At 48.6% G+C, this 15,677-nt stretch overlaps 1 protein-coding gene across 6 annotated transcripts in view; it reads left to right on the plus strand.

Annotated features, from left to right (window-relative positions):
• Positions 1-15,677, plus strand: part of dync2h1 (dynein cytoplasmic 2 heavy chain 1) — a 996,931-nt gene that overhangs the window by 9,520 nt on the left and 971,734 nt on the right. For all 6 annotated transcript variants that reach the window (XM_085999037.1, XM_085999042.1, XM_085999039.1 and 3 more), the window contains exon 2: positions 3,353-3,557. In XM_085999037.1, coding sequence (XP_085855163.1) covers positions 3,363-3,557 — 195 coding nt within the window. In that variant the 5' untranslated portion in view covers positions 3,353-3,362. The remainder of the gene's footprint in view (positions 1-3,352; positions 3,558-15,677) is intronic.

The following is a 15,677-nucleotide window of genomic DNA, read 5'->3' on the forward strand; positions in this document are numbered from 1 at the left end:
GTGCCAGACTTCTGTGGCAGACATGTTCCAGGCCCAGCCTCACCCACGAGGATGGCTTCTCGGGGACAAAGGCTATCCTTTGTGTACCTGGCTGATGACCCCGCTCCGTGTGCCCAGCACCCCTGCTGAAGAGGGATACAACGACAGCCATCAAGCGACCAGGAACATCATTGAGCAAACAATCGGCGTCCTGAAGCAACGGTTCCGCTGTCTGGATCGTTCCGGTGGAGCCCTACAATATTCGCCGGAGCAAGTCTCCCATTTCGTGGTCGTGTGCTGCATGCTGCACAACCTGGCTATCCGCAGGACTCAGCCACTGCCACCAGAGATTGGAGGACCACCTGAGGAGGAGGAGGAGGAGGAGGAGGAGGAGGAGGACCAGCACAGGAGGGAGGCAGAAAGTGCAAGGGCCGCCCGTCGCCGGCTTATTGAATGTCGGTTCTAGGCCCCCTCTCAGGGAATGGCTTGTGCCAATGTCACCAGATGAATGTAGCCGCTCCACAAGCCCTCAGCCGAGCAGGGCAACCAGGACTTGCAAAAAAAACCATGCACAGTGCGATTTAAGAACATTAATTTATTGCAAACCTCTGCCCTTCCCACATTACATCCTCATGTTGAGAAGCCCCCTCCAAAAACACAAAACTAACAGTCTCGGCCTTACAAAAAAAAAAGAAAGACACCAGTCTCAGCCTTACAAAACAAAGAAAGACACCAGTCTCGGCCTTACAACAAACACAAAGCATTTGTGCAGACCTTCTACTTTTTGCCCTGCAAGGGCGATGCCTTTCGCATCCGTGACTGGCCCCTGCCCGCCCTGCAGCTCCTCCTCAATGGGACCCCAGTGGCTGCAGCAAGGCTGGGGGAAGGCTGCTGAGGGTCAGATGGCGAGACGGCAGATGCCATTGGGGGTCGGCCTGCACCAGCTCTGGCCCTGGAGGGTCCGGCTGCTGACTGCTCCAACTCTGCTTGGGCGGCAGCAGTCTGTCCAGCGGCTCGTCGCAGCTGCAATGGCGGAGTGGCAGTGTCGGCTGCAGGAATGGTGCCAACCTGACAGATCGCAGGTGCTCCCTGGTCGCCTGATACATTGGCACTCGCACGGGCCAGCACTGCAGCATGCGCAGCAAACAGCTGAAGAACAGACTGCTGGGCTGCTGCTGCGCGGCGAGTGCCCTGGCGATGCCTGGCTGATCCAGCGAGGGTGGCAGCAGTTAGTGCCCGTGTGGCCCTGGTCTGTGTCTGCATGACAACAGCCAGTGAATGAACGGCACGACTGAGCACTTGGCTCGAAGCCGCCTGTGCTGCCGCGAAGTCCTGCAGACTCCTGGCCTGTGCTGCACTGAATTGTTCCAGACTCCTGGCCTGTGCTGCACTGAATTGTTCCAGACTCCTGGCCTGTGCTGCACTGAATTGTTGCAGACTCCTGGCCTGTGCTGCTCCAAATTGCTGCACACTCCTTGACAGAGACTCTATGGAGTCAGGCATCCTTGCCACTGCAGCCATGAGCTCAGTGTGCCTGCGCTCAGCCTGGACGGCCATTTCCTCCAGGGGCCGCACCTCCTCTGCGCTCACCGTCGCAGGACTGGAGGCCGCACTCACCCTCTGGGGAGAAGTCCGCCAAGCTTCCCCACCCCTCCCGCGTTGCTGCAGGCCGCTGGGCCCCGGAGCTTCACTCTCCTCCGACCCTTCCCCCCGGCTCCCCTCCAGGGAAGACGCGTCCCCTTCATCGCCATGGGCTGGCGCGGCTGAGGGTGGCACTGATGGGCCGGCTTCCTCTTCCTCCTCCTTGAATTCCGAATCGCTGACAGTGGCAGCTTGAGGGCCCGCCTCCTCACCTGGCGATTCACCATCTGAAAGCAGGGAGGCACAAGAGTAGCTTTAGCGTGAGGACAGGGCGGCAGCGAGGGAGGCATGAGTGCTGCCATGCACTGCATTGGTCGGACAGTGGCAAAGGATGCTGATCTGAGGCGCAAGTGGAAAGAGAGAGGTCAAAAAGGTGATGCCCTTACCATTGGTGCCCAGAACAGGGTCGGCATCTCCACTGGCGACGGGGCCAATCAGCCGGCCTGCCATAATGCGCTCCACACGCTGGTCGAGGTCGGAGAGCTCTTTGATGTCAGGACGGCCTCCCCCGGTCTCACGTAGCTTCCTCCGGTTGTGCGCAACCTTGGCCTGCAAGAGAAAGGACGGCCTCTAAGTACAGGGTGAAGCCCTGATCTTGTCTGCAATGCCTCCCATGGTCGAATAGCTTGTATAGTGTGAAGCCCTGATCTTGTCTGCAATGCCTCCCATGGTCGAATAGCTTGTATGGTGTGAAGCCCTGATCTTGTCTGCACTGCCTCCCATGGTCGAATAGCTTGTACAGTGTGTAAAGTGCTGAATGTGCAAGTGATTTTCATGACAGTCCCATAGCTGCTGGATGAGGGCTGGCCATTAGGGCTTTCAGGTCCCTTTGCCCATAAACTGAGGTGCATATGCAGGGATGAGGAGGACACTGGAAAGGGTACTCACCCTGACAACCCGAGTGAGGTTGTTGAACTTTTTCCGGCATTGCACAGGAGTCCTGGCAACCACGCTGTTGGAAGTCACCCTGTTTGAGACCTCCCTCCAGGCTTACCGGTAGGCGCTGGGCAGCGGCCTCCTGCCACCTTCTGGGAACAGAACATGGCGCCTGCGCTCCACTCCGCCAACCAGCACCCTCAGGTCACCGTCGCTGAAGTGCTGTGCTCTCTCCCTGGCCTTCTCCATAGCCCTGGGCGTTGTGCAGATGAAGCAGAAGTGGTCAGGCCTAGGTTGAGGGCTGCAGTGTGCAGGGCATGGCAGGCAAAGAAATCCACCCTCCCCCTTTAAGAGCTGACCGGCGCCAGAGTGTCTGCCGTCAATCAACAACTCGCCGCACCTGCGCTGCGCCCGGCCTCGGGGGTATCACTCAGCACCGCCGGCTTAGCGCCTAAAGATAGTCGTGCATCGCCTGTTTTAGCGCAGCAGCAACCTCTTGGGGCGATGCGACTGAATATCGGCGAAGGTGGCGCGACCTTGCGCCGGGTGCAAACTTTAGCGGCCGCCCGACTTTAGCGCCCCGAACGTGGCTATACTGAATTTCTAGGCCTAGGGTTTAATTTTGAAGGGATTTTTACTATTGATCTAAGGCCTGCATTTCACAGTACTAAGATTCATTTCTGGTTGATTAAGAACAGTATAGTGATTTTTATAATATTTTTTGTTGGAACTAAAATTCAGGAGCTTTGGGTTAGATAGGCTCTGGTGATCTTTTATTTTCTGACTGAACTGATTCTTTTATGCAATAAAATTCTGACTTTGTCACTTAATTAAAAAAAATGTTTTTTTGTTTCAGGGAAGACAACATGGCTGCCAGTCTAGAAGATCCGAGAAAAATTTTCATCCTCCGAACAGCAGGAAATTATTTCGGCTTTTCTCCTTCAGATTCTCTCATTTCGTCACTGGGCGACAGAAGGGAATTGAACAATTTTCTGGATGATGGCAATGTATTTGTTATCTCGCTACAGAAATCTGGTGACCAGCTGGTTATTTGTAATAAGGTATAAATTAAGATTTTTTTCATAAATCACAGATTGCATTAACTTGTATATACTTAATGGTGCAAATATGGGGCCGGAATTTGTGGTTGGGAAGAACTAGCAGCGTTTGAAACTGACTGCAAATTCAGGATGTGGCGCATACTCATCTAAACGCGGTCAGTCATTCACTGCTCCGACATGGGCTGTGCTATGCCCCCCTGCCATAGCCAGCAAGCCGTGTAATCTGTGAAATCAGTGAAACTGACAAAAACTTGGACTTTTCCGCAGTAATATCGCTGTTAAATACCCCATTAAGTGTTGGGCCTTGTTGGATTAGGTGTAACTGGGGTTTTAACAGCATATCAACCAACGTTTCCTCTGAGCGCGGCTGCGCAGCTGTCTGGTCCCATGCAGCCCGGGACCGGCTTTTCCAATGTTAAATTTCGTGCATGCGCGAAACTGTGAATGGGCTGCGCAGCCTGTTAGAGGCTGTGTACCCCCCAAAAAATTAGGGGGAACATTAGTATTGACTGCTAAACAAATGTTGTGGCCCTGAAAAACTAATTTTAATTATGTGGAGTGTCAAATTTCTCCATGATGATAAAAATGACTAAGAAACTTTCAAAAAATGTTTTTTAAGTTTGTCCATGATATTTCAGGTTCTACCCTTATCGCCATGTGAGAATCCCAATCTTTGTTTTGTCCTCTAACATTTAAAAAAAAGTCTGGATAAAAGCAGCTTCTCATTTCTGGCTCCCTGTCTGTGAATTTTACAACGTAATTTGCTGCTTAGACAGCTTGTTGACGTCACAGCAGATCGCACTACACTATGCTGCAATCACTTGCGTGTCGAAAAAGGCAAACTTCTCGCCACAGAGATTGCGAGATTGCGAGATCCCTGTGGGCAGCTTTCCTCGGGGCCAGTGGCGAACATAGAAACATAGAGACATAGAAGATAGGAGCAGGAGGAGGCCATTCGGCCCCTCGAGCCTGCTCCGCCATTCAATGCGATCATGGCTGATCATCCAATTTCAGTACCCTGTCCCTGCTTTCTCCCCATATCCCTTGATCCCTTTAGCCTTAAGAAATATATCCAACTCCTTTTTGAATATATTTAATGAATTGGCCTCTACTGCCTTCTGTGGTAGAGAATTCCACAGGTTCACCACTCTCTGGGTGAAGAAATTCCTCCTCATTTCTGTCCTAAATGGCTTACCCCTTATCCTTAGACTGTGACCCCCTGGTTCTGGACTCCCCGACCATCGGAAACATCCTTGCTGCATCTAGTCTGTCTAGTCCTGTCAGAATTTTATAAGTTTCAATGAGATCCCCTCTCATTCTTCTAAACTCCAGCGAGTATAAGCCCAATCGACCCAATCTCTCCTCATACGTCATTCCTGCCATCCCAGGTATCAACCCTGGTGAATCTTCGCTGAACTCCCTCCATGGCAAGAACATCCTTCCTCAGATAAGGCGACCAAAACTGCACACAATACTCCAGATGTGGTCTCACCAAGGCCCTGTACAACTGCAGCAAGACATCCTTGTTCCTTTACTCAAACCCTCTCGCTACGAAGGCCAACATACCATTTGCCTTCCTAACCGCCTGCTGCACCTACATGCTTACCTTCAGCGACTGGTGCACAAGGACGCCCAGGTCTTGTTGCACTTCCCCTTCTCCCAATCTATTGCCATTCAGATAATAATCTGCCTTCCTGTTTTTGACACCAAAGTGGATAACCTCGCATTTATCCACATTATACTGCATCTGCCATGCTTCTGCCCAATCACCCAACCTGTCCAAATCATCTTGGAATTTCTCGGCATCCTCCTCACAGCACACACGCCCACCCAGCTTTGTGTCGTCTGCATAACTTGGAGATATTACATCTAGTTCCCTCGTCTAGATCATTAATATATATTGTGAATAGCTGGGGTCGAAGGACCGATCCCTGCGGTACCCCACTAGTCACTGCCTGCCACTCGGAAAAAGACCCGTTTATTCCAACTCTTTGCTTTCTGTCTGCCAACCAGTTCTCTATCCAAGTCAATACCTTGCCCCCAATCCCATGTGCCTTAACTTTACACACTAATCTCTTATGCGGGACCTTATCAAAAGCCTTTTGAAAGTCCAAATACACCACATCCACTGGTTCTCCCTTATCTATTTTACCAGTTACATCCTCAAAAAATTGCAGCAGATTAGTCAAGCACGATTTACCTTTTGTAAATCCATGTTGACTTTGTCCGATCCTGTCACTGTTTTCCAAGTGCTCTGCTATTACATCTTTTATAACGGATTCTAGCATTTCCCCCACTACCGATGTCAGGCTTACCGGTCTGTAATTCCCCGTTTTCTTTGTCTTTGTTTCGCCCCTGACCGCAAATTCCTGGCTATGATCTTCATGATGGATGTAAGGCTAGTAAATGGAGTTTCAATCTGTAAATCCGCAACACAAAATTTTCACATAATTTAGTGCAGAGTTGTCAACCTCACTTTTAAGAGGCTGAAGTAAGTCTTCTGTGGGAAATGATACAGTGGGTAGTTTTCTTCTGAGGTTGAGTATAGCACATTGTTAGGGCAGGGGGGAAAAGAGCTTTGCTGTCCAACGAACACCTGCTATATTTCACCTGGAAGTGCTTGATGGTCATGCTGGGTAACAAATGTGAAGGCTGTCCCATTTCCCAGCACTGGCATTACTTACACAAAGAAAATACTGAAGATTTCCAGCATCTGCAAAGACAAGTGCAGGAGATGCAACACATGCCCTTTTCCCTCCCCACTGTCCAGGGCCCCAAACACCCCTTCCAGGTGAAACAGCGATTTACTTGTACTTCTCGCAATTTAGTATACTGTATTCGCTGCTCACGATGTGGTCTCCTCTACATTGGGGAGACCAAACGCAGATTGGGCGACCGCTTTGCAGAACACCTCTGTTCAGTCCGTAAGGGGGACCCCGAGCTTCTGGTCGCCTGTCACTTTAATTCACTGCTCCACTCCCACTCAGACCTCACCGTCCTCGGCCTCTTGCATTGTTCCATGGAAGCTCAGCGTAAGCTCGAGGAACAGCACCTCATCTTTCGATTAGGCACTTTACAGCCTTCCGGACTCAACATAGAGTTCAGCAATTTCAGATCATAACCTCGGCTGTCTTCCATTCTGCCAGCACAATTTACACTTCATCTAGAGCCATCTTTTGTTTCTTAACCTGTTCCATTACCATCTCCTTTTGCCTTGAATATCTCTTAATGTCTCTTAATCTCTCCTGTCTCCCAGCCTATCAAAGACCTTCCCTTTTGTTCTTTCATCCCCTTTCCCAGCCTCTTCACTTGCTTAAAAATCTGTTCCATTTCCTGCTTTTTTCCAGTTCTGACGAAAGGTCATCGACCTGAAACGTTAACTCTGTTTCCCTCTTCACAGATGCTGCCTGACCTGTTGAGTTTCTCCAGCATTTTCTGTTTTTATTTCAGATTTCCAGCATCTGCATTTGTGGGATATGTGGAACACTCTTTGTTCCAGTCCTACTCAGGTCCCCTCCCTCGCCTCTTTTTCCGATACATTGATGACTGTATCGGTGCCGTTTCCTGCTCTCGCCCTGAACTAGATAATTTCATTCACTTTGCTTCCAATTTCCACCCTTCCCTCACCTTCACATGGTCCATCTCCGACTCTTCCCTTCCCCTCCTCAACTTCTCCGTCTCCATCTCTGGGGATAGGTTATTGACAAACATTCACTACAAGCCCACTGACTCCCACAGCTACCTGGACTACACTTCCTCCCACCCCACCTCCTGTAAGGACTCTATTTCATTCTCCCAGTTTCTCAGTCTCCGCCGCATCTGCTCTGACGATGCCACCTTCCATACCAGTGCTTCTGACATGTCTTCCTTTTCCCTCAACCGAGGATTCCCCTCTACAGTGGTTGACACGGCCCTTGACCGTGTCCGTTCTATCTCCCGCACTTCTGCCCTCACCCCTGCCCCTCCCTCCCGGAACCACGACAGAGTTCCCATTGTCCTCACCTTTCACCCCACCAGCCTCCACATTCAACGGATCATCATCCGCCATTTCCGCCACCTCCAGCGTGATCCCACCACCAAACGCATCTTCCCCTCACTTCCCCTTTCAGCATTCCGTAGGGACCGCTCCCTCCGCGACACCCTTGTCCACTCCGCTATCACCCCCAACACTCCTTCCCCTTCACCCGACACCTTCCCGTGCAACACATGCCCTTATACCTCCCCCCTTCCCACTGTCCAGGGCCCCAAACACCCCTTCCAGGTGAAACCGCGATTTACTTGTACTTCTCGCAATTTAGTATACTGTATTCGCTGCTCACGATGTGGTCTCCTCTACATTGGGGAGACCAAACGCAGATTGGGTGACTGCTTTGCGGAACACCTCTGTTCAGTCCGTAAGGGGGACCCCGAGCTTCTGGTCGCCTGTCACTTTAATTCACTGCTCCACTCCCACTCAGACCTCACCGTCCTCGGGCTCTTGCATTGTTCCACGGAAGCTCAGCGTAAGCTCGAGGAACAGCACCTCATCTTTCGATTAGGCACTTTACAGCCTTCCGGACTCAATACAGAGTTTAACAATTTCAGATCATAACCTTGGCCCCTATTATATATATATTTTTATCCACACTTCTTGTCTTTTTTTTTCTTCTTCCCCCACATGGCAGCTGTCTTTCATTCTGCCAGCACAATTTACACTATCTAGAGCCATCCTTTGTTTCTTAACCTGTTCCATTACCATCTCCTTTTGCCTTGAATATCTCTTAATGTCTCTTAATCTCTCCCGCTTTCCATCCTATCAAAGACCTTCCCTTTTGTTCTTTCATCCCCTCCCCCCTTTCCCAGCTCCTACACTTGCTTAAAAATCTGTTCCACTTCCTGCTTTTTTTCCAGTTCTGACGAAAGGTCATCGACCTGAAACATTAACTCTGTTTCTCTCTTCACAGATGCTGCCTGACCTGCTGAGTTTCTCCAGAATTTTCTGTTTTTATTTCTGGCATTACTTAACTTATCAAGCATAAATTTTAATTGGAAATTTTTTTTTTTTTTAAGTTAAAAACCTTTTTTATTTAATCGGGACCCTATTAAGCATTCTAGGTTTTTTTGTTTATTTTTTTAGGTAATAGTGAATATTCTTATTTCAGATCTAAATGAGATGATATTGTAGTAATTGGTTAGGACAAGTTACTGTTGCTGATTCTGTGAGAGCTGAATTACCACCAGCAGGGAGACAGTCATCAACATAGGAACATGTATTTTGGTTGTGCAGTTAATCTCCCTCCCTAAGCTAGAAATCAGTTCTGTTAGCGGAATACCTGGGAAAAGTTGAAAAAAATAAAATAATGCTTTGTAACTTTTTTATAAAAGATTACTAAAGATCACACTTGGGGGGTGATATTCCTCTTAACAGAAAAATTAGACCGTCTGTTTTTCTCCATAATGGAAATTGATTTCTCAGAAATTCACTTTGAAAACCACACTTTGCTGTAATTTTGTTAATGGGTTATTAATTATCGAGAATATCAGGCATTGTCTCATTTTTTTCATTAACGAGTCCTCATTCTTTAAAGGTTAGGCCAGGGTCATCTTTGATGATGCATTTTTATGATGACTTGTAGAACCAATGTGTGAATTACTAACTGATCAGCAAAATATTTGTAATTAATCAATATTTTTTGTCTCCTTTTCACAAGTAGAAAAACGTTATTAATGATCTGGTGTTTCAGTGTCAATCTTTGTACAAGGACAAGTATTGCACAGATTAATATCAAAATTGTATTGGTTTTGTCAAAATTACACCACAGTGCTAAGGTTTGTTGGGCTTTGTATATCCTGTGGTTGAACAAATTTATCTATTCTATCTTTATTTATCTAATCTACCTATTTAATCTATCTTTAAAAGTTTGGCATCTGGCATGTGTGCCTGTAGGATGTGAAGCATGTGGATTGACTGAAATTTCTAATAACTAAAAATAAAACAATGAAAGAACATTTAAATACTCAAACACACACTTTAGAATAGATTTGTTTTATGTCTGGTGGGGTCAGTGCTGCTGGTGCAAATTAGGAATGCGAGGACTGGGAAGTCTTCGGCTGGCCGAAAGTGCTCTTATATAAAATGTGAGAGTTTTTTTACAACCCCCGATTCGTTCAAGCAAATGGACTGAAGAGGATTTACTTGATAGTGATCTCAGGCTAGGAATGTGCGGTGTCTCAGCTTGTTTATGTAAAATGGGCGATAAAAAGTGACTATTTAAAAAAAGTGTTGTTGTGGTTATCATTACTGCAATCAACATTTTTTTCAAGATTTGTTCTCAAGATGTGGGTGATGCTGGCAAGGTGCACTTAATGCCTGTCTTTAGTTAGCCTGTGAAGGTAATGATGGGCATTCTCCTTGAACTGGTGTAATGCTAGTGTGATGGTGCTCCCACAATGGTGTTATGCAGTGACAATGAAGGAATGGTGATATGTATCTACATCAGGATGGTGTATAACTTGGAGGTGTTCCCGTGACCTTGCTGCTTTTGTCCTTGGTGGTAGAAGTTTTTTTGTAGATGGTGGAAAGGATTTGGGGAGAAGGGACGTGAGTCACTCGCTGCAGAATACCCAGCCTCTGACCTGCTCTTGTAGCCACAGTATTTATGTGGCTGGTCCAGTTAAGTTTCTACTTAACGGTGACCCCCGGGATGTTGATGGTGGGGGATTTGACGATGTTAATGCCATTAAGGGGACGTGGTTAGACACTCTCTTGTTGGAAATGGTCATTGCCTGGCACTTGTGTAGCGCAAATTTTACTTGCTACTTATCAGCCCAAGCCTGGATGTTGTCTAAGTCTTTAAGCATGTGGCCACAGACTGCTTCATTATCTGAGGAATTGTGAATGTAACTGAACATTGTGCAATCATCAGCGAACATATCCACTTCTGACCTTATGATGGTGGGAAGGTCGTTGATGAAGCAGCCGAAGATGGTTGGGCCTAGGACACAGCCCTGAGGAACTCCTGCAGTGATGTTCTGGGGCTGAGATGATTGGCCTCCAACAACCACAGCCATCTTCCTTTGTGCTAGGTATGACTCCAGCCAGTAGAGAGTTTTCATAGAAACATAGAAGATAGGAGCAGGAGTAGGCCATTCGGCCCCTCGAGCCTGCTCCGCCATTCAATGAGATCATGGCTGATCATCCAAATTCAGTACCCTGTCCCTGCCTTCTCTCCATATCCCTTGATTCCTTTAGCCTTAAGAAATATATCTAAATCCTTCTTGAATATATTTAATGAATTGGCCTCTACTGCCTTCTGTGGTAGAGAATTCCACAGGTTCAGGGTGAAGAAATTCCTCCTCATCTCTGTCCTAAATGGCTTACCCCTTATCCTTAGACTGTGACCCCTGGTTCTGGACTCACCGGCCATCGGGGACATCCTTCCTGCATTTAGTCTGTCTAGTCCTGTTAGAATTTTATAAGTTTCAATGAGATCCCCTCTCATTCTTCTAAACTCCAGCGAGTATAAGCCCAAGCGACCCAATCTCTCCTCATACGTCATTCCTGCCATCCCAGGTATCAGTCTGGTGAATCTTCGCTGCACTCCCTCCATGGCAAGAACATCCTTCCTCCGATAAGGCGACCAAAACTGCACACAATACTCAAGGTGTGGTCTCACCAAGGCCCTGTACAACTGCAGCAAGACATCCTTGTTCCTGTACTCGAACCCTCTTGCTACGAAGGCCAACATACCATTTGCCTTCTTAACCGCCTGCTGCACCTGCATGCTTACCTTCAGCGACTGGTGCTCAAGGACACCCAGGTCTCGTTGCACTTCCCCTTCTCCCAATCTATTGCCATTCAGATAATTATCTGCCTTCCTGTTTTTAACACCAAAGTGGATAACCTCGCATTTATCCACGTAATATTGCATCTGCCATGCTCCTGCCCAATCACCCAACCGCTGTCCAAATCATACTGGAGTTTCTCGGCATCCTCCTCACAGCACACACGCCCACCCAGCTTTGTGTCGTCTGCAAACTTGGAGATATTACATCTAGTTCCCTCGTATAGATCATTAATATATAATGTGAAATGCTGGGGTCCTAGGACCGATCCTTGCGGTATCCCACTAGTCACTGCCTGCCACTCGGAAAAAGACCCGTTTATTCCAACTCTTTGCTTTCCCCATTGACTTCAATTTTACTGTTGGTCCTTGGTACCACATTTGGTTTAATGCTGCCTTGATGTCAAGGGCAGTCACACTCACCTCACCCCTGGACTTCAACTCTTTTTTTCCATGTTTGGACAATAGCTGTAATAAGGTCTGGAGCTGAGTGGCCCTGGCAGAACCCAAACTGAGCTTCGGTGATTATTGGTGAGTAAGTGCTGCTTGATAGCACTGCCGATGACCCTTTCCATCACTTTGCTGATGATTGAGAGTAGGCTGATGGGGCGGTAGTTGGCCGGATTGGATTTGTCTTGCTTTTTGTGGGCAGGACATACGTGGGCAATTTTCCACTTTGTCTGGTAGATGCTACTATTGAAGGAGAGGGAAGTGCTGTTGAAGTAACCATAGTGAGTTGCTGCAGTGTATCCTATTGATCATGCACACTCATGCACACTGCAGCCACAGTGTGCTGGTGATGGGTATTGAATCCAGTGGCTGGGTGCTGATAAAGAAAGAAAGCAAACTGCTCTATCGTGGATCTTAAATCATAAGTGCTCTTCTCAATTTGAGTATCTTTGAAGGTGGAAGAAAGGTTAGATACTAGGCAGATTCATTTGTACTGGATGCTGACTGTTCTTACCTGTTCTTGCACAGCAGTGTGTACAGATATAGCACATCTCACTGGAAATGTCCGAGGACAGCTACTTCAACTTTAAAATTAGAAGCTCTGAGTCAATGGGTAGTTCCTTCATTGTCACTGGTTTAAAATTCTGGAATTCTCTACCTAACGGCACTGTGGAAGCAACTTCATCACATGGCACCCCATCCACCACCTTAAACATTTACTCCCTCCACCACCGGCGCACCGTGGCTGCAGTGTGTCGGCTTCTTCGACAGCAGCTCCCAAACCCACGACCTCTTCCACCTAGAAGGACAAGGGCAGCCAACGCATGGGAACAACTTCCCCTCCAAGTCACACACCATCCTGACTTAGAAGTATATTGTCGATCCTTCATCGTCGCTGGGTCAAAATACTGGAACTCTTTCCCTAACAGCACTGTGGGAGTACTTTCACCACATGGACTGCAGTGGTTCAAGAAGGCAGCTCACCACCACCTTCTGTTGGGCAATAAATGCTGGCCTTGCCAGCGATGCCCACATCCCATAAACAAATTTAAAAAAAAGGAGGAGCAAGATTGTGGAGGGGTGCAATTACAAATACAGGTAGACTACCCTTTATCCGGACTTCCGAAAACCGAAACCCTCTAAAAACCGAAGGTTTTTTCGTTCAGCGTAAGTCGTGCGTACGAACGAAAAAAACTTCGGTTTTTAGAGGGTTCCGGTTTCGGAAGTTCGGATAAAGGGTAAGTCGTGCGCACGACGACCCCGCCGGCCCCGACAACCGCCGACCCCGCCGCGGACCCCGCCGGCCCCGACAACCGCCGACCCCCCCCGCGGACCCCGCCGGCCCCGACAACCGCCGACCCCCCCCGCGGACCCCGCCGACCCCGCCAGCCCCGACAACCGCCGACCCCCCCCCGCGGACCCCGCCGGCCCCGACAACCGCCGACCCCGCCAGCCCCGACAACCGCCGACCCCCCCCGCCGACCCCGACAACCGCCGACCCCCCCGCCGGCCCCGACAACCGCCGACCCCGCCAGCCCCGACAACCGCCGACCCCCCCCGCGGACCCCGCCGGCCCCGACAACCGCCGACCCCGCCAGCCCCGACAACCGCCGACCCCCCCCGCCGACCCCGACAACCGCCGACCCCCCCGCCGGCCCCGACAACCGCCGACCCCGCCAGCCCCGACAACCGCCGACCCCCCCCGCGGACCCCGCCGGCCCCGACAACCGCCGATCCCCCCCGCCGACCCCGACAACCGCCGACCCCGCCAGCCCCGACAACCGCCGGCCCCGACAACCGCCGACCACCCCGCCGGCCCCGACCCCCGCCGACCCCGACTGACTTACGCTGAGCGTCAGCGTAAGTCGTGCGCACGACCCCCCGCCGACCCCCGCCGACCCACCTTCCGAAATCTGAAATTCTCCTTTATCCGAAACTCGGCTGGTCCCGAGGTTTTCGGATAAAGGATAGTCTACCTGTATTAATTTTTTGAAGTTGATGAGCTAAGAGATGGGAGCCAGTGGAGGCTGCAAGGATGAAGGAAGATAGGGAATTGTGGTTTTTGTTCAGGATGGGATGTGAGTGGCAGAGTTCTAGATGAATTGTAATTTATGTGGAATGGAGTTCAGGTGGTCATTGAGGAGGGTTTTGGAAAAGTAACGCCTGGAGGTAACAAATGTGTGGATCAGGATTTTAGTGACAGTACAGCTAAGGTAAAGATGGAAGCTGGTGGAAGGAGGCAGTCTTCGTGATGGACTGGATGTGGTTTCAAGCTCAGCACAAGGTCATGCTGGACACTGATGTTGCACACTGTTGGGTTGACCTGAAGTGGACATCCAGGAAGGGGAATGGGACCGGTGGTTAGGATGGGAACTTTTCTGGCAGGGGTCTTGCCCATTTTAAGCTCCAATCAGTTCTGACTCACCCACAGCTTACTGCCAGTCAAGTAGTGAGCCAGTGTGGCAATGGTTTGGAATCAAGTATGATAGTAGAGAGATAAAGCTGAGTATCTCTGGCCACATATAAAAGCTGAGACAATGCTTACATATAAATGTCATCAGAGAGTGCAATATAAATGAATAGGAGGAGGCCAAGAATGAAAAGCTGAGGTGACTGTGGAGCACAGGAGGAGAAACCACTTTGGGAGATGTGACAAATTCATTAGGACAAATGGAACTGAAACTATTAGAGGGCAGCGCTACAGATATAGACCACAGAGGAGTGATGGTGAAGAGGATACTGTTTATGACCATGTCAAAGAGGAGCAGTTTAAGGATCATACATCATTGTCACAGTCACACCGAATGTTATTGGTAAATTTGACCAGGGCGGTCTCTGCTGTGGGCAGGACAGAAGCCAGGCTGAAATGGAGAGGTGGGCAAGGAATTGGATAGCAACGACATGTTCGAAACTTTAAAATTGAAAGATGCTGTCTCTGGGGCTTGATTTATGGTCTCTGCACCAGAGGGGTGAAGATATGCATGGACCATGGTTGTGAAAAAAATCAGCATAATTAAAGAAAGAAAGACTTGCATTTATATATCGCCTTTCCTGACCTCGGGACGCCCCTCAGCGCTTTAAAGTCAATGAAGTACTTTTGAAGTGTAGTCACTGGTAATGTAGGGAACACCGCAGCCATTTTGGCCAGGACACCGGGGAGAACTCCCCAGCTCTTTTTCGAAATAATGCCATGGGATCTGTTAGGTCCACCTGAGAGGGCAGAGGGAACCTCTGTTTAATGTTTCATCCAAAAGACGGCATCTCCGACAGTGCAGCATTTCCTCAGTACTGCACTAGAGTGTCAGCCCAGAGTAGGTGCTCAAGTCTTTGGAGTGGGATTTGAATCCACAAACTCCTGAGCCACAGATGACAAATTATTAGAAATTGTCAACACTACAGGATCACAGATAGCAACTTATTAATGAACTCAAATAGGTGGGAAAGAAGATTGACTCAAATGATTAAACTACATCTGGAGAAAATTATGCTAATCTATTAAATGTCTTCCTTGAAAGATCAAGTCTAATCCAAGAGACCTAACAATGTGGCAAATCTTTATTCCTTCTACACAATCTCTCAGTACAGCACAAGTTTTTTTTTTAAAGCTATTTACTTAATATTTACCTTAACCAGCATGCTGATATTGAGTTTATTAAATCTCCAATACAGACGCAAAAAGTCCTTTAAAATGTTCCATGCTGTATTTGAATTGTGCATATGTTTGGCTGTATGATGTCTGCAGTAATCTTTCATTTCTAGTGCATGTGTATTCTCAATTAATAAATTGCATAACATAATTATCTCCACAGAGGAGTTGTCTTCATTGAGTTCTGTTATATCATATACG

Source organism: Somniosus microcephalus, chromosome 10 (genome assembly GCF_052327205.1).
Source record: "Somniosus microcephalus isolate GS21.2 chromosome 10, FLI_Smic_1.0, whole genome shotgun sequence".
Lineage (NCBI taxonomy): Eukaryota > Metazoa > Chordata > Chondrichthyes > Squaliformes > Somniosidae > Somniosus > Somniosus microcephalus.